This window comes from Podarcis erhardii, assembly GCF_964252035.2.
Source record: "Podarcis erhardii genome assembly, chromosome: 4".
In the NCBI taxonomy this organism is placed as follows: Eukaryota; Metazoa; Chordata; class Lepidosauria; order Squamata; family Lacertidae; genus Podarcis; species Podarcis erhardii.
In genome coordinates, this window is record NC_138508.1 from 20,177,788 (window position 1) to 20,196,844 (window position 19,057).

General features: G+C 42.2%; 1 protein-coding gene across 3 annotated transcripts in view; it reads left to right on the top strand.

Annotated features, from left to right (window-relative positions):
- The window catches only part of CNTN5 (contactin 5), a 689,184-nt gene that overhangs the window by 597,866 nt on the left and 72,261 nt on the right, over positions 1–19,057 (top strand). For all 3 annotated transcript variants that reach the window (XM_081860152.1, XM_081860151.1, XM_081860153.1), the window contains one exon: positions 18,029–18,156. In XM_081860152.1, the coding sequence (XP_081716278.1) occupies positions 18,029–18,156 (128 nt within the window). The remainder of the gene's footprint in view (positions 1–18,028; positions 18,157–19,057) is intronic.

Here is a 19,057-nt window from a genome sequence, read left to right on the forward strand (position 1 = left end):
CTGCTTCTGTGTCCATTCCTCCTCTGAGTTATGATGCATTCCTAATACCTGCCAGTTCTGTGAGGTAGGTGTCTTATACCCTTTTGCATAGCAGCCTGCTTCTCTCTCCTCAGCCAATTAGAAAGTATCTCAGTTATAACCTTCCAGAACTCTTGAGTCTGGTGCTGAACCCATGACAGCACAGCTGAAGAATATGTTCCCAATTAATGGACTGGCCACTTTCAGCCCTGAGGTGCTGGTGCGAGATAACACAGCTGCAATAATTTGTATGACTGCTAGCAATTAACTGAGAGAGAGAAATCAAGATCTGCTTTCTTGTGATCCCAGATCTTACCCAGAAGTCTAAGTTCCTGCTGAACCAAAGTTTTAAGAACAGAACCAAAGTCTAAGCAAGATCTCCTGACACTTTCCATAAGAGAGCAAGTCTGATGTCTGAAGATCAGCACCTCTTCTCGAAGGCAAGACAACAGGCAGTGGCTTGGAGAGGCATCTGTTCTTCAGGGGAAAGAAAATCAGTGGTGATTGTCTCCTTCCTCTCACAAGCCCACTCACCCACCTTTGCCTTCTTGTTTCCCCAGATCATCTTGCCCAGCAGCTTTTAGAAACCCCAGACTGCCTCCACCTTGGGGTGGAGACATGTCTCTTGAAGCCCCTCTGAGCTTTTGTCTAGTTTCCACTGAATGGAACATAGGAAGAGACAGTGGTGGCTGTTGCTCACTGGACTGGTAGGGTGGAAAGCAGGGAGCTCAACAGTAGGTGGCGCTAGAGCCAATGACAGACAGGGCAAGTAGCTGTGTTGGTCTGTTGCAGTCGAAATAAAAATAATAATTAACAAATTGTCCAGTAGCACCTTGGGGACTAAGTTTGTTCTTGGTATAAGCTTTTGTGTGCATGCTCACTTCTTCAGATACCTGAAGAATATCTTCTTCTTCTTTTTTCTTTATACATTTTTATTATTTTCCTTACACACTTTTTCAAACAACATATTAATCAACGTACAAACCTTTTTTGCTCCGCCGAGCTTACGACTACCCTCCTTCCCTTCAACTGGTATCCCATATCAAATCCAATTGCGCATTCTAACTCTTTACAATTTATCTACATTGTAGGATTTACTTCTGTCCTGCTAGTGTCTTCAAGTTTTTACAGTTATCATTTAAGTATGCAATAAATTTACTCCAGTCCTTCTGAAATTTCTGATCGTCCTGGTCTCGGATCCTGCAAATCAATTTGGCTAACTCAGCAAAATCCGTCAACTTCGCCTGCCACTCCGCAATAGTAGGGGTTTCTTGTGATTTCCATTTTGGGGCCAACAAAGCCCTTGCTGCAACTGTGGCGTACATGAATAACCTTTGATCTGTCTTCATAATCTCGTTTCCCATCAAGCCAAGCAAGCCTTGCTTGCCTGAAGAATATCTTCGGATACCTGAAGAAGTGTGCATGCACACGAAAGCTTATACAGTGGTACCTCAGGTTACAGACACTTCAGGTTACAGACACTTTAGGTTCATAGCTGTCAACGTTTTCCTTTTTTTAAGGGAAATTCCCTTATTCCGAATAGGATTCCTCGCAAGAAAAGGGAAAAGTTGACAGCTTTGTTCAGGTTACAGACTCCGCTAACCTAGAAATAATACCTCGGGTTAAGAACTTTGCTTCAGGATGAGAACAGAAATCATGCGGTGGCAGTGGGAGGCCCCATTAGCTAAAGTGGTACCTCAGGTTAAGAACAGTTTCAGGTTAAGAACGGACCTCCAGAACAAATTAAGTTCTTAACCTGAGGTACCGCTGCACCACGAACAAACGTAGTTGGTCTCTAAGGTGCTACTGGACTCATATATATATATATATACACAGAGCAACAAATTTTAGTTTTGTCCCCATAAAGGCAACACAGGAGGAGGAGGAAGCTGAATGCCAGGGTCACCCACTGGACTATAGACTCATAGAAGTGTAGAGTTGGAAGGGATCCCAAGGGTCATCTAGTTCAACGCCCTGCAATGCAGGAAACTCAGGAAAGCATCCAGGACAGATACCTACCCAACTGCTTGTAAGTAAGAAGGCAGAGAGGGTAGTGGGTGCCCGAGAACAGTGCTCCATTGGCTCACAAGGGAGGGGGGCAACATCAAAGGATTCTGGACCAGTTTCCAAAACCTCAAGGGGTTGCAAGGAGTTTTCTGTTAGCAATCTGACAGCACCGAATGGATTTCTTTTAATGTATTTATGTATTTATGTATGTATGTATGTATGTATGTATGTATTTATTTATTTATTTATTACAACGGAAGTCCGGTTCTGCATGCTCCCTCTGCCTTTTTAGAAAATTGTATTGTGCAATTTAATTTTTTTCCCCTTGAAGCCCTACCCTGAACTTTTGAAGGACTTTCGTCCGTAACATTTTGTACCGGTGCAATTTCACCTCTGTGCTTTTGGTACCCAGGGATGTTGCTGCAGGATATGTCACGTTTAACAAGAGGAAATCACTTTCCAGGGTAACTTGTCATTAAGACTCACCGTCAGAACTTCTGAAGTTATAGCTACAGAGCGAGAGCCCCTGCATGGTAAACCGTAGCTTGCAAGGTCCAGACATTTCCTAATCAATAGATAACGTGCCGGTAGGAACTAATGCCCTTTTCACCCCCTAATATTAACAGTAATAAAGTTCTCCGGAAAGGACACGACTGTCTTTTTAACTGCCTGTTCCCAGTTGCAGACCCATAATTCATCTTGTAGCGTTAGCAAAAAGAGATAGATGTTCCTTTGCCCATTTTGCCAATCATAGCACATGATAACTCAATTCTATTCCCAGAATTCTAAATGAACTCGACAGAGCAAAAACTAGAGTCAAGGGTTTAATGAGATTCTAGTATATTATTGGCCTAATCCCCTTTTTATTTTGCCTTTTATTTTTTGCTTTTGACAAGACTACTGTCTTTTCTGTAGCAGCAAGCAAAGTGGCATCTCCATGTGATTGACAGCTTAGCTTTCCGCCGCCGCCACCCCTCCTTTCTCCAGGTATCTAAATAACCAAGGTCAAACTGGACATTACAGGAAACACGAGTAAGCTGGTGATTTTGCAATATAATTTCAAGTAGTTATTTATAGCCCACTCATAAAATATTAAACATCGGAGAAACTATCTGTCTGATTATTAACTTGTGGTTTGAATATCAAGTGTGTGCATGCAGCAGCAAGTGTTTTGGGGGTTGATTTGGAAACTGGGCAAAATCAGCAATGGCAGAAACAAGAGAAGACAAAAATAGCTCGTATTGATGCTTTCAGGATCCATTTGATTTATTTATTTATCATGTCGGCCGTGTTCTCCACTAAAAATAAATATTTGAAGTACAAAGTATTGCACACAAAGTAAAACACAGGGAATGGCTGTGGGTCAGTAGCAGAGTAACTACTTCACATGCAGAAAGTGCGATCCTGGGAAAATGTGCTGAAGTGGTTGTTAGACGCGGGTGGCAATGTGGGTTAAACCACAAAGCTTAGGACTTGCCGATCAAAAGGTTGGTGGTTCGAATCCCCGCGACGGGGTGAGCTCCCGTTGCTCGGTCCCAGCTCCTGCCAACCTAGCAGTTCGAAAGCACGTCAAAGTGCAAGTAGATAAATAGGCACCACACCAGGGGGAAGGTAAACGGCATTTCCGTGCGCTGTTCTGGTTTGCCAGAAGCAGCTTAGTCATTCTGGCCACATGACCTGGAAGCTGTACACCGGCTCCCTCGGTCAATAAAGCGAGATGTGCGCCCCAACCCCAGAGTCATCCACGACTGGACCTAATGGTCAGGGCTCCCTTTACCTTTACCTTTAGCCAATGGCACCTTTAACCACTGCCCCAGTGACTTCAGTCTGACTTCAACCAGCCCCCAATTGCCTTCCTTCCTGCCAGGGAACGGCTCTGCCTCTTTGGCTCCACCAGTTAGATGCCATTGTACCACTTAGTACCATTTTGACATGTTGAGAGGTATATAAATAAAATAAAAATAACAGTACGGTTTGTTTGCCTACCTTCTGCCTTACTAGTAACAGTGGTAGGGCACTCGGTGGGCACTAGCCGCCTCTGCTACTAACCATTAGTTTAAATATTAGAGCCATTTCCCTAAACCATATTAAAGAAATTAGCATTTTAAGACTCACTAATAAGGCCCCAACCCACCCACCACCAAGCTCTCTCTTCAGCAACAATTCACACCGTTCCTCCCTTAAATAAGTATACCAGCTAGTTGCCCTTCTGGGGGTTATGTCAGGGGTGGGGCTTTGAGGGGGGGCAATTACCACAATAAGGGAACAAGGATGCAAGGAGGCAGCAATTTCTATCTCATTCTCTGTTTGTCACAATCGGCGCTGTTTCCATTCTGCTACAGTTCGGCTTCCACTAAACTCTACGTTATTCGTCTTCCCATCCACAACGGCCCAAACTAGCACAAATCATTGTTGATTATGTCATTAATTTCAGTGCATTTCAGTGGAAGGGAAATGCCAAAAGCAATGCAGAAAATTATGTGATTATTTATGAACTAAAAAAGAAAAAAAGAAAGATAGTGAATACCGTTCATATTTGCTTAGGTGATTTCTGTTCTTGTCCTTGGGCGAACATGGAAATTGTAGCTATTTCCCCTCCCATTTCCAAGGGAATGATCCATCATCACTAGTCAAAAGCACTTTTCCACAGTCTACTTCATACACATGCATACTGACCTCTCCTTTTGGTGAGAATGCTAGGAACAGACCGTATCTGTTATTGTTTTGATGTGGAGCCAAGTTGTTGTCACCCAGAAGGGGGAGATGGTGTGGTGTTGAGAGGCCAGCACACTAGCTAGCCACCTGTAGAAGTTCGAAAATACTTTTTTAAAAAACTACAACAATAAAAATCTAATATAGTTAAAGGAACTCAGAAAAACGGTGAATGTTCAGCCAAGATTATACTGTATAGCGGCTTTTGGTAAATAGCGATAAAATTACAAGTTCAAACAGGCTCACCCATCTCAATTTAACATTAGCCAGGCTACTTAATGATTCTAGCATATAAATCGGCAAACATGGGGAAAGTTTATATACCTTTATAAAATCACAGGAAATGCAACCTTCCAACAAAGGGAATATTGAGACAATCATCAGAGTAGGTTCGCAGTAGTTAATATTCCAATAGTGTTTCTTTAAATCAAGGACCCATGCAAAGAAGAAGGTTCCATCTGAACAGACAATATTACAAGGCTCACGTTAATAATAAAGATGATTTAGCTCTGCAATTGTTGCCCCAAGCACAGAGAAACTTTCCCTGTAAATAGTCAATTAGCAACCTTAGTGTTAACAAGACTCTCACCGCATTCACTGGAATTAAAATTTGTTGTGCTTCACAGAAGTATGGATATAATTCATTATGTCTCACTCAAGGTCAATAATATAGCACTTGAGGCAGAGTTTGACCTTCAGATTTATGACACTTTAGGCCCAATCTTCAGGTGCAGACCTCCATAGAATTAAATGGGGTATGCCAAATTACACCACATGAAGCTTTTAAGAACCAACTTGCAAAAGAACAAGGTATGAGGAGAGCTGTTGCATTCACATACCCTCCAACATACCGAATCCCCAAACTGGAATATGTGTCATCCTGTCCAGGGTCCTGTACGAGTCACGTTAGCCGTGTGATATCACAGACCCCTAAAGACATGCTTTTTCAGGGCCATACACTCATGCCATCCAAAACCGTGTGCTTTAGGGCACCACATGAGATCGTGGCCCCCCAAGGGCTTTTGGGGGGTGAGATCTTAGCATTAAATTAGGCAATATCACGGCACGCAAAAATGGCTGCCATGCTCTCACAGGAAAAGTAGGATGTCCCAGTTGTTCTAGGTCACTTGCGGAGTATGCCTTCAGGTCTTGTTTATGGGCATCCCCTAGGCGACTGGTTGTGCTCTGTAAGAACAGGCTGTTGGACTAGATGGACCTTTGGCCTCATCCAGCAAGGCCCTTCTTATGAGCTCTGTTGGATAAAACCAAAGGTCCAGTATCCTGTTTCCCACAGCATCCTGTTTCTCACAAGAAGAACACAATGATAACACTATTTTGACACCTTTATTCCCCAGAAATTGGTACCCAGCCTTCCGCTATTCCTATGCTTTTATTGGGGAAGGGTTATAGCTCAGTGGTTGAGCATGTGCCTTGATTGCCGAATGTTCCAGGTTCAATTCTTAGCATCTCCAGGTAGGGGTGGGAAGGACCCCTGTCTGAAACCTTGGAGAACTGCTGCCCATTAGTGTATATTTGACCATAGGTCTATCTAGCTCAGTATAATCTATGCTGACTGGCAGCGGCTATCCAGAATGTCAGACAGGGCTCTCTCTCTGCCCTACCTGGAGATGCTGGGGATGCATGCAAAGCAGTTGCTCTACCACTTAACTAAAGTCACTTTGGGACTTCTGCCTGTCCAGTGCGTTTCCCTGCGCATAAAACACAGCTTTTCCCTCTGTGCAATCTTCTGGGAAATCTTCACCTAAGGCAGAGTAGCAGAGTAGCAGCCGTTGCTTCCATGTGGAAGGAGAAGGAAAAGAGAGTCCAAAACACTGTACTTCTATTCTACAGCGTTTATTTACAAGCAAAAGCAGCAAACTCCATCAGAGCTACTACACATCGTGTCTTTCTTCTCTCACTCCAGGACAAAAGTGAAACTAAAAACACACAAAGAGATTGTGTGACTTCCATAGAAGCAGGCACAGGGCATACCAGAGGTTAACCCATTAACCACCAAACTCCACAGTAACATCCAATATCTAGAAGGCAGGTTTCCATTTCCATTTTGGCCCTTTGATACTTGCATAGTGTGAACAGGGGGCTGGTTTATTCTAACGTCTTTTTAATATTCAGGAACCTAATTGAATCTTTAAAACCAGCTAAAATGTTTTTCCTTTTCTTACTTAGCTGTTGGGCATGCAGTGGGAGAGGCTGTTGTTGCAACATCCTCAGAATGCACTGTTGTTTTTCATAGAGTTTTTGGAGAAGGACTTAATTTTCTTCTTCTGTCATTCATGAACCCAAAAAAGAGATTTACAACGGGGGAAGGATAATGAGTATTTGGTCCGAGATCTATTGTTCTCCAAATCTAATGAATAATCCTGGAGATTGATTTCAAGGGAAATAAATATTAAATATCCCATCCACTTCTAAATGTACATGTTATAGAGCTTGTTGTAAAATTAATAGAAATGGATACCAGAGCAGAATTTAGATTCCGGATTTAGTTTGGTTCCAAAATTGCTCAGTGTTGCATGCTCCCATGAAACCATATTTGCAGTTCTCCTAAATTCACTGTTTCACTGATGTCTTTCTTTCTTTGTTTTTTGAATGTTTATTTTTCTTTTTAAAATTATCTTACTGCGTTTTATGTAAACTATTTGGGGATTTGCATATTCAAGCTCAATCCAGCTAAGACCAAGATAAGCAGATGGAAAGGAGGTTGCCTGCTCTTGATCCTCTGAAGGAACATTGCAAGCTACCATTGGATATTTCCCATACATACCCCTCTCAGGAGCAACACAATGATCTGTGGTCTGGGCTTGCATTTTACAAACATCATGTTGACTGTTCCCACTGACGATTACTTCCACCAGTACCTCTGCTGGTTGCATGGCCTGAACATGGAGTGATTAACCTGGGGGTCACCACATGTTTACAGCATGAAAGTTAGCAGCGGAAGGTGGTGTGGTGCCCTGGGCTCACACCTCAGAGCCCCCTGTCTTGGTCTTTATTCCACCAAACATGGAACAGTGTGGGAAATGGCCCAAGAGATGGAGAACCTGTGGCCCTTGAGATGTTGTTTGACTCTATCATCCTTTCTGACCAATGACAATGCTTGAGTTGTAGTCCAGCAGGAATTGGAGGTCCAGAGGTTCCCATTTTCTGCCACAGCAAGAGCCTTGGACCTTCCTACTCTACCCAGAGCCACACGCATTGGGTTCCACCCTCTGCACACGTGTGACGCCATTGGTGGGAGGAGGCCCGACGGGGCTTGCCATGGCCATGAGAAAGCCCAATATGGCCCACCGCAGTCCGCAGAATATTGTAGGACCTGGCCTTCTCCTTGAAAATTGGGGGGGGGTCGGCCCCTGCTCCTCCCTATAGCACCCTTGCCCACAGGTGTCACGATTGTGCCATTTGCTGCAAGGTGACCACAACCACCTATGCTTTAGTAGCAAGCAGTGTAAGGGCTTTAATACTCATTTCAGAGTCCTTATATATAGCTGTTTGAAAACTGGTAGTGGCTCATATGTCCTGTGTTTTCTGCATGGATTTAAAGCTAGTGATATGGAACCCAACCCTTTTAGCAAAAGCACAACCCTCTGTTTGGCTGAAAGCTGGGAATGGCTTGAGCCTTGGTATTTTACTCTTAGCTTTCCAATCACCTTAACGGCACTGCATTTGGAGATAATCCATTTTAAATACAAAGGGGGAAATCAGTTGAGTGAGAGATCCAATTTCGTTTTGAGCTCTGGGATTTAACCACAATCGAGTACCTTTAAATTAGATGGACAATATTAAAAATAACAAATTTCAATAAGGAGTGAGGCTCTCAAAGGTTTCATATAGGGTCGAGTCGGTATCCTGTTTGCCCAAGAACTTTCAGCAATGCAATAACTCGCCCCTAGCTCCTCTCAGACTTAGAGGCTTAGAAGTCTATTATGAAAAACAGGGAAAGAGCTCGAGAACTCACAAGATGCTCAAGGAGAAATAAAGGTTCCAACTATTTACAAATACTTGTCTTCCTTCCGCATAATCTACATTAAAGAATATTGACAGGTTCCGTATCTGGGCTAATGTGAAATGACAGATTGCTCAGATCAGAACACTGCGAAAGGCCACAGGGTAAATGAGTCAATGCAACTTCCCAACCTGCTTTGCATCTTAAAAGCCCCCATCGCCAGCATGCAGCACAAACCAATTTCATACCCGCAGTGATGATGTCAACTGAGAAAAGTAGGAAATAGGAAACTGAACTATTTAAGCTACTTTCCCCCTTCAGCCTACTTGCTAATTCTGGATTGATGCAAAGCTTTTTATCATCTGTTACTCTCCTTTTAAAAAAATGCTGTTCTACATGAATCCCACATTATCATTTCAGCTTCTCTTCTAAGAAACTATGAGATTCAAGATTGTTGTGGTTTTCTTTTTTAAAAAAAAGTATGCATGTATTTAACAGTTAGGTAAAAGGTAAAGGACCCCTGGACAGTTAAGTCCAGCCAAAGGCGACTATGGGGTTGTGGCGCTCATCTCTATTTTCTGGCCGAGGGAGACGGCGTTTGTCCACAGACAGCTTTCTGGTCATGTGGCCAACATGACTAAACTGCTTCTGGTGCAACAGGACACCATGACGGAAACCAGAGCTCACGGAAACGCCGTTTACCTTCCTGCTGCAGCAGTACTTATTTATCTACTTGCACTGGTGTGCTTTCGAACTGCTAGGTTGGCAGGAGCTGGTAAAGGGAGCTCACCCCATTGAGCACATTTGAAATACTGACCTTCCAATGAGGAAGCCCTAGAGGCTCAGTGGTTTAGACCATGGCACCACCCTTGTCCCATGTTAACAGTCCAATGTGTGTTTCCATGGAAGTGGAAGTTGCACTGTGCTCAGCTGGGTTAACTCACAAGTAAATGCCTTTGGATTGTGACCTGAATGACTAAAATGCAGTGTGGTTCACCAAGTTATGTCTGAGGCATAGTTTGCAGTGAACAGAAACAGAATCTTCTATAAACCCAGGGCTTTTTTTTCAGCTGGAACTTGCCAGAGGTGGGTTCCGGCCCTTCTCAGGGGGCCATTATAAGAAAATAAGGGAGGCTTTCATGATGAGTTCCAGCACCTCTTTTTGTAGAAATATAGCACTGTATAAACCTTTCATCTGAAAACATTTTAGATATATACAGTCACATTAGTTGGTACCACCACTAGCAAGGCTTGGCAGTCTGAAAAATAAATCCGGAAGCTTTCTTTCTTTGAGAAAGCATGTTCTACATGAAGTTTCTCTCCATGACTGTCTCTTAGGCATCTTGCAATTAATGTCCTCTTGCGGAAATTCTTAACCATCTTAATCCCACCTTGCTCTGGGCTGCCAGTCTAGTTTGCATTCCAACATCCTGTACCACTGTGGGAGACTTTCCTCCAGTACTCCCACTTTATTTAAAGACTCTTTTACTTGGGGAAAAAACCCCTCTTACTGTCCCATTTAGAGACTGAAGATGCAAATCGAAATCTGGCATCTGTGTTGCTGTTGGTTTTTGGCCTTGCCCTTGTAGCATTATGCTCACTCCAATTCCCCAAGGACTGAGAAGTTGCAGAGGTTCAGTTTCCCTTAGAAGACCGTTTCTGGAGGCTTAGGGTGTTTTATAATATTTGAGGGTTGTTGTTTTTTTTTTTTTTTTTACAGATATACAGGTAGAGCTTAGGGGGAGACTAGTGGCTGAAATGCTCCAACCGAGAGCCAAATCCACTGCTCCACGTCAGTCTATGCTTCAGTCACAGCTAGCTTGCCCTCATCCCTTGGCTAGAGAGGAGGAATAAGGATTGAGTCCCAAAACTGCACAATCATGAGGTGGAATGAGACTATTATGCCAGGCGGCCGACACAGGGGTGAGGAGCATTGGACAGAGGCTACCAGTTCTGCTAGTGCTGCCAGCACTTCTGGTCACCTTTCACCCACCCAGGGAGCTGAGAGTTTTTGCCACCCCTCTACCCTCTCTTCACTGCCTTGCTATGTGGAAGGGCCCGGGGAGATCCTTCCTCAGAGTGAGGCATTCTGAATGTGGTACTCAGACGAATGACTGCACCACCACTACAACAGCTGCAGCAGAGATAGGCTACTTAAACTTGGGGGAATACTGTTATTCACTGCTACGTATTTATTTCCTGATTCTGTCCTAAACAACCTCAGTCCAGCATACCTGAAGGAGCGTCCGTCCATCCGTCCCCCCCCCCCCATTGTTCCGCCCGGACACTGAGATCCAGCACCAAGGGCCTTCTGGCAGTTCCCCCACTGCAAGAAGCCAAGTTACAGGGAACCAGGCAGAGGGCCTTCTCGGTAGTGGCACCCACCCCGTGGAACGCCCTCCCACCAGATGTCAAGGAAATAAGCAACTATCTTACTTTTAAAAGACATCTGAAGGCAGCCCTGTTTTGGGGAGTTTTAAATGTTTGATGTTTTATTGTGCTTTTAATATTCTGTTGGGAGCTGCCCAGAGTGGCTGGGGAAATCCAGCCAGATGGGCAGGGTATAATTATTATTATTATTATTATTATTATTATTATTATTATTATTATTTCTGTCCAGATACAGGCAAATTCCCATTATAGAACTCTTTGCTAGACTTGCCTCCACTCTACCGGCCTTTCCATATAGTTGTGAGTAAACAGGAACAGTTGGTGGATGAGCCATCCAAATGTCACATACTTTCAGCGTAAATATGTTCTCTATTTTTTTTATTAAAAAAAAGATACATCCTCATGAGAAAAACAGCTGATTTCTCCAGTTTCGCACTATTATTACAGCTGACAACAAAATCATATGATAAAAAGCAAGGTTGATGAAACCACTGATCTGTGTAATCCAATCCTTTTCTCTGAATCAAATTCATGTGGTGTTGCTTTTCCTAATATTTTATTGAGCAGCAAGTAAACTTGGCACATTTTTTTTTGACAGGGAAAAAGCAGGAAACAAATTACTTCTTCTGTAGTACTGTAGAAAAGCGATAGATACTGTACATATAGTTTTTGGCAGTTTCCTGCATGTCAGAATATAGCAAATAAGTAAATCTAACTTTGGGGGGTCCTTTTGCAATGGATGTTGTAAACGTTCCTTTCTCCACATTTTCCATTTGTTAATTTATATATTTATGCATTTTACATATCTTAATACATCAGTTATACAATTGTCACCGTTTATCTGCTGCTCATATATCTAATCCCACTTGGAAGTTTATCTGATTGTTATATTTCTTTAAATATTCCCATTCTTCTTTTATATCCGACTCATCTTGATTTCTTATCTTTGCAGTCAACATTGCTAACTCCGCATAGTCTAAACAAAACAAATTCCTATACACCCGGACAACACCATTACTGGCCCCAACAACATCAGACATACCATCTCGGGACTATTTAATTGCTCATCATTTAACATTGTGTATGCCATAAAATGCCAACAGTGTCCTTCAGCTCTCTATATTGGACAAACAGGCCAGACCTTACGCCAAAGAATAAACGGACATAAATCGGACATCAGGAATCACAAGACAGAGAAACCAGTAGGAGAACACTTCAATCTCCCAGGACATTCTATACAAGATCTCAAAGTAGCTGTTTTACTACAAAGGAATTTCAGAAATAGACTGGAAAGAGAAGCTGCTGAATTACAACTTATCACTAAACTTAAAACCATGGAGAAACCTGGTCTGAACAAAGACCTTGGATTCTTATCTCATTATACATGACAAAGCCATTTTTCACCTTTTCACCCCTTGCTTTTTCCTGTAAGACCTATTGCAGTCGTTAAGAGTCGTCAACAGGCTCATCACAGCTATCTGCCAATCACCCATTCCCACCACCCTTCTGAGTAATACCCCTCCCCACCTTCTCACTATATAGAAGGGTCTGGAAACTTCTGTTTCAGTGTATCTGAAGAAGTGTGCATGCACACGAAAGCTCATACCAAGAACTGACTTAGTTGGTCTTTAAGGTGCTACTGGAAGGAATTTGTTTTGTTTTGACTATGGCAGACCAACACGGCTACCTATCTGTATCCGCATAGTCTATTAGCTTATTCTGCCAGTCTATTTTTGCAGGACTATTTTGTCCTTCCACCTTTGGGCATAAATTATTCTGGCCGCTGTTATTGGATAGAGGAAAAGACTAAGTACTTTCTTGGGTATTTCCCCCTCTACTATACTCAATAAAAACATCTTTGGTTTCCTGGAAAATGTGACCCTTAACATCTTTTTTTAGTTCTGGGTATATCATCTCCCAATACTCTTTGGCTTTCTTACAACCCCACCACATGTGTATAAATGTCCCTTCAATCTCTTCGCATTTACAACATAAATTGGTTCCCTTTTTATACATTTTTACAAGTTTACTAGGGGTGAGTACCATCTATATATCATCTTTTGTAATTCTCTTTTAGAGTATAGGATGCCAAGAAGTTCATTGTTTTTCCACAATTTCTCAAAAGAGGCCCTATCTATGTTGTGTCCTAGGTCAAATGTCCATTGAATCATAGAGGTCTTTGTCATTTCTTCCTTTGTTAATGTCATTTGTGCAGTTGCTGCACTGCAACCCTGCTCTTTTTCCAAATGGGAGGAATGACTGGATCTATCTCCCTTCTCCTGGTGATAACCTGTAAGGTAGGTTAGGCTGAGACACAATGGCTTGCCCAAGGCCTTGTGGAGATATAGACTTTGATCTCCCATATCCAAACAGGGATAGGGAAGCTGTAGCCTTACAGTGTTGTTGGTCTATACCTCCTATCAGCCTCAGCCACTAAAGCCAATGGTAATAGATGATGGGAATTGTTATCTAATAATTGATGGGGGCAGGTAGCAGTTTCATTGTACCATACTGGCTCTCAACATTGTTTTCTAAAGTAATGGTGTATCAAGAAACATGGCAAAGCTTCCTTAGACTATTCATCTAATCCTTTCAGCCAGAGATAGCAGGGATTGATATAGCATATATGCTATGCTGCAAATCTATGTTTCTGGGTATGGTCTAAGGCAGGGAAGTACAACATGTGGCCTGAGGGCCACATTCAGCCTTGATATCTTTTTTGGTGGCCCTCAGCAACATTTGATGCCTCCCCTTGCAACTCTTCCACTGCATTCCCAAAGCTAGATAAGCTGACATTGTCCTAGAGTCCCCCAGCCTCCTTCCAGCTAGCTAGTGCTTTCCCAGCTTTAGGAAGAAGGTGGGAGGGCTCTAGGACTCAGCCAGAGCCTCATGCCTCCTTCCCAAAGCCTCACTTATCTGGCTTTGGAAGACAGCATGAGGGCTGGGGGATGACATCAATTTTTGGCCAGGCTCTCACCCTCCTGCACAACAAGGCAGGATCAGTGTCGAAGTACTCTTGCAGCCCACTTGGTATGAAAAGTTGGACCACGCTGGTCTATGGAAACTCCAGACAAGCACTCACACACTCACCTCTTACTTGTCCTCCAAGATTGGAAGCTTACATTTTTAAAAAAATTCAATTAACCACAGTTTATGTTATGTCGGAACCCTAAACTGTCATTAATCTTAACTACACTTTGCTTAAATGAGCCACATTCATAACCCATGACTTGACGTTGTCTTGTGCCAAACAAACCATAGTTTAGATTAACTGCAGTCTGTCTGGCTAATAAATGATGAAAGCAAAGATTTATGGATGCCTCAAACCCACACTGGGGGAAGAGTGTATGAGACCAAGGCTTACCTAGGTTTTTTCCTGTCCAGACACAGGTAATTGCAACCATTGAGTTGAGCCATCGTTTTATCCAGCTCAGTGCTGTCTGGCAGGCAATGACTCCCTGAGGTTTCTGCAGAAGCATTCGACCCTGTCCCTGAGATTATTTAAATGGAGACTGAACATAGCATATTACGCATGCAAAGCATGTCTTCTTCCATTGAGCTATGGGTTTCTGCTTCAATCCTGCAACAGTTCTGAGCCTGGCAGCAGTCGGTCATGCTTTCATAACCCTGAGGTTAGATTACTGTAATGCACAGTAATGGAGCCCAACAAGGAAACGTATGCAACGTGATTAAATGGAATGGACTCGGTTGTCAGCAGTTAGTACTCTTGCAATCCATCCTTCAACTTCCACATGCAACATGCAGCGTGCAGCCTGCCTGACCTTTCCATGCCCCTAGATTTTCTCTGACACCTATCTACCCTATCTGTGGAATTGCTTAGAATGGGGACCGTGTTCACATCCCAAGTTAATGGTTGCACATTTTTCATGACAACGAGACTTTCTCCACCCAATAAATCTCAGGAACTGCACCCAACAACAAAGCTGTAATTTATTTTTTCCTCTGTAGGGTCATAGAGTATATTCCTTTGATGTGGAAAGCCCTGGCAGCTTTCGGGACAGGTTTTGTTTTTGTAAGAAAACAGCTCCTAATTCTTCATCAGAGGTGATCAATCTACTAAAGGGTTAGGAGGGACAGAGCGGGAAATTTCATTATATGCGGATGACATAATGATTACCTGCCAGGTAATCTAAAGAATCATCTTCTCCCACAAGCTACTGCCTGAATGTTACAGTCTCTCTTCTACAGTTAGGTGGGTGGTGACTGGAGGGTGGGCTTCTTTGATAATGGTGTCTCATATTTTTCAATAGAGACAAATGTAAGGTTCTGCTCTTACTCAAGAATTAAGCAGCTGCACAAATATAAGATGGGGGACATCTGGCTTGCCAGTAGCACATGTGGAAATGATCTAGGGGTCTTATTAAACCACAAGCTTAATGTGAGTCAACAGCGTGATGCAGCAGCAAAAAAAACCAATGCTCTTCCAGGCTGTATCAACAGAAGTATAATGTCCACATCATTAAAGCAAAGTAATAGTACTGCTCTATTTTGCCTTGGTCAGATCACACCTGGAGTACTATGTCCAGTTCTGGGCACCACAATTTAAGCAGGATATTGATAAGTGGGAACGTATGCAGAGAAGGATGACCAAGTTGATCAAGGGTCTGGAAACCAAGCCTTATAAGGAGTGGTTGAGGGAGTTGGGTATGTTTAGCCTAGAAAAGAGGAGACTGAGAAGAGATATGATAGCCATCTTCAAATATCTAAAGGGCTGCCACATGGAAGATGGAGCAAGCTTGTTTTCTCCTGCTCTGGAACCAGTGGATTCAAGTTACAAGAAAATCAAGTACAAACACAAAAAATATCTGGGACAATAGGAAATGTTTTAAATCAAAGCTTTGGAAGGCACTGGGAATTAAAATAAACAGAATTCCAAAATTATATTTCTTGTTTTAACTGCTCCAGATTACAAAAGAGCTTACAAAATAATGTAGTGTGTGTATGTGTGTGTGTGTATGTAAACACATTTTTATAATATTATTTTATTGCTGTGCATGTGAGGAGGGACTCCAACTCACAGTAATGGCTATTTCTGGCATCAATAATAAATTCATTGCCAATGTAAATCCTTTTGTATACATTCTTCTGTAATGCTCAGCAAAAACATGTTTCTCTTCCAATGTTTGCCTTTGGCACCAGAGGTGTCCCATGTGGTCAACCATCTGCCCCCATCAACAGTTAAGCCACTGCATTTTGCACCAGTTGGAGCTTCTGGGCCATGCCAAAGGGCAGGTCCACCCAGAACACATTGCAGTAATCCAGTCTCAAGGTTTCCAATGTCTGGACCACAGTGGCCAGGTTACACCAATCAAGATACAGCCATAGTTGAGATACCAGACACAGCAGGTTGTCACAGCAGGAGCAATCAAATGGGTTCTGCTGGTGCATTTTTTCCTACGGGGCCGCCTCTCCTGGTATGTCCCCAGAGGACCTTACAGTCTTCAAACAAAAACATCTTGGAGGTCCCGGGCCGCAGGGAGGTTAGGCTGGCCTCAACCAGAGCCAGGGCTTTTTTGGCTATGGCTTCGATCTGGTGGAACGCTCTGTCACAAGAGACTAGGGCCCTGCGGGACTTGACATCTTTCCACAGGGCCTGCAAGACAGAGCTGTTCCACCAGGCCTTTGGCCAGGTCACAGCCTGACCCCCCTCCTTTGGTAATCCTCACAGAACTCTAGCCCAATGGTTGCCATTAATTTGATTTGAACTGATTTTATAATGAACTGATTTTAGAATGTTGTGTTATTTTACTGTTGTGAGCCGCTCTGAGCCCGGCTTTGGCTGGGGAGGGCAGGATATAAATAAATTATTATTATTATTATTATTATTATTATTATTATTATTATTATTATTTATTATTATTTTATTGTCCAGCTCCTTGATCTCATGAGGAGCAACCCTTTGTGTGAAATCTCTGTCTCCATGTCATCGGCTAATGCTGGCATAGACAAAGAAGTGCACGACGTGATAAAAGTCAGCATACTGAATAAGTTGCACTACAGGGATTGGATATAAAGAATTACAGCTGTAAAAATTGAAATTTAAAATTTTTTAGAGAGAATTAAATATAAAAAGGGATGAAGGATTGCTAAAAAAATTTAAAACAAGAATGCAGTGAAGGGGAGGTTTGGGGAAGTCGTGTTATGTTTGTTTGTTTTTTGTTTATGTTGTAAAATTAATAAAAATTATTTTTTAAAAAAAAATAATAAGTTGCACTACATATTATGGGATGGGAGCAGGATCTCAGTTGGGCCTGCAATTCTCAGGAGTAACCCCATGGTTCTTATACAGCTTAATTCTACCTTTAGTGTCTCTGGCTTCATTTAGATAATGTGCTGCCTAACTATAATAAATGAAAATAATATGCATTAGTAGCCAGAGCTCATTTTCATCTTCATGCTACACTGGCATAGAGTGTACTATAAATCATCTTTTGGCTATATACAATTAATTTCCTCTCCTTTCCCCATCTGCTTTTACTTTGTACCACTGTCTGTTTTTAGATTTGATTTGCTAAGGTTACCATTAGATTCCAGTTGAACAGTTGGTGTTTAATATTAAAACATCTTTTTGAAGGTAAAGTTGTACTTTTCAAAACTGAGAGACAAACATCCTGGTTCAAAAAAAAAAGCCTTGCACATTTACCCTTCTACATTTTAAAATACTATTTCACTTCTTTGGAGAGTTTGGACCTTCTGTATTACAGAAGGCAAGGGGATAAAAATGAGTTTATTTTGGCCTTATTTGAAAGACTGGCAATCGCAATTGGCATTTTCATCATTCTTAAGAAACATGGGGGAGACGGCCCGTAATTCCATTTGTGAGGTCTTTGAAAGATGACTCCACAGAAGTTATCTGCATTTGAGATGATTCTGCATATGCTATTTCAGGTTAAAAACCTTTTTTATAATTTTCAGGATAACTGTTCTTCCAGATGGGAGCCTCAGAATCCTGAATTCCACCAAGTCCGATGAGGGAAGATATGTATGCCGAGGCGAAAATGTATTTGGTTCTGCAGAAATAGTTGCTTCAGTGTTTGTTAAAGGTAAGATGTGGCTGTTTGTTGCATTTATTTATATTTCTATACCACTCCCCACCCTATAATATACCCCAAAGCGGCATAAAGGTGGTTCTCCCCAGATACACTTTCAGATTTTATACACACACACACACACACACACACACACACACACACTAAAAAACAATTCAAGATCCAAATATCGAGATTACTCTTAATTAATCTTGAGATTAATCGAGATTACTCCTGATTTATCCCCATCCCTTCCATGGGTCCTAGTGATAATATTTACAACTGCATATCAGTACTATCCCAAGTTTTATCCTTCCAAACTGTCCATACTTTCCGTTAGTTTACAAGTGTGGTTAGAATCCTGCTAGTGTTTTAACCTGCCTACAATGGTCTTGTAAATAAATTGTAATCTTCTCCTATTCTTTTTTAAAGCTCTTGTCCTCCACTTTCAGATTCTTCATTTATCAAATTATACCGCCCTGTACCCTTAGATCTCAAAACGTAAAATTACTATATATATATAGAGAGAGAGAGAGAGTAATTTTACATTTTGAGATCTAAGGGTACAGGGTGGTATAATTTGATAAATAAAGAATATTTAAAAGGTATAATCTAGTTGGCCACTGTGAGAACAGAATGCTGTACTAGATGGGCCATTAGCATAATCTTTGTCCTTGAGTTGTCTTTGTTTTTATTATGTATTGTGTGTGTGTGTGTGTGTGTGTGTGTGTGTACAGTGGTACCTCTGGTTAAGAACTTAATTTGTTCCGGAGGTCTGTTCTTAACCTGAAACTGTTCTTAACCTGAAGCACCACTTTAGCTAATGGGGCCTCCCGCCACCGCCGCACGATTTCTGTTCTCATCCTGAAGCAAAGTTCTTAACCCGAGGTGCTATTTCTGGGTTAGCGGAGTCTGT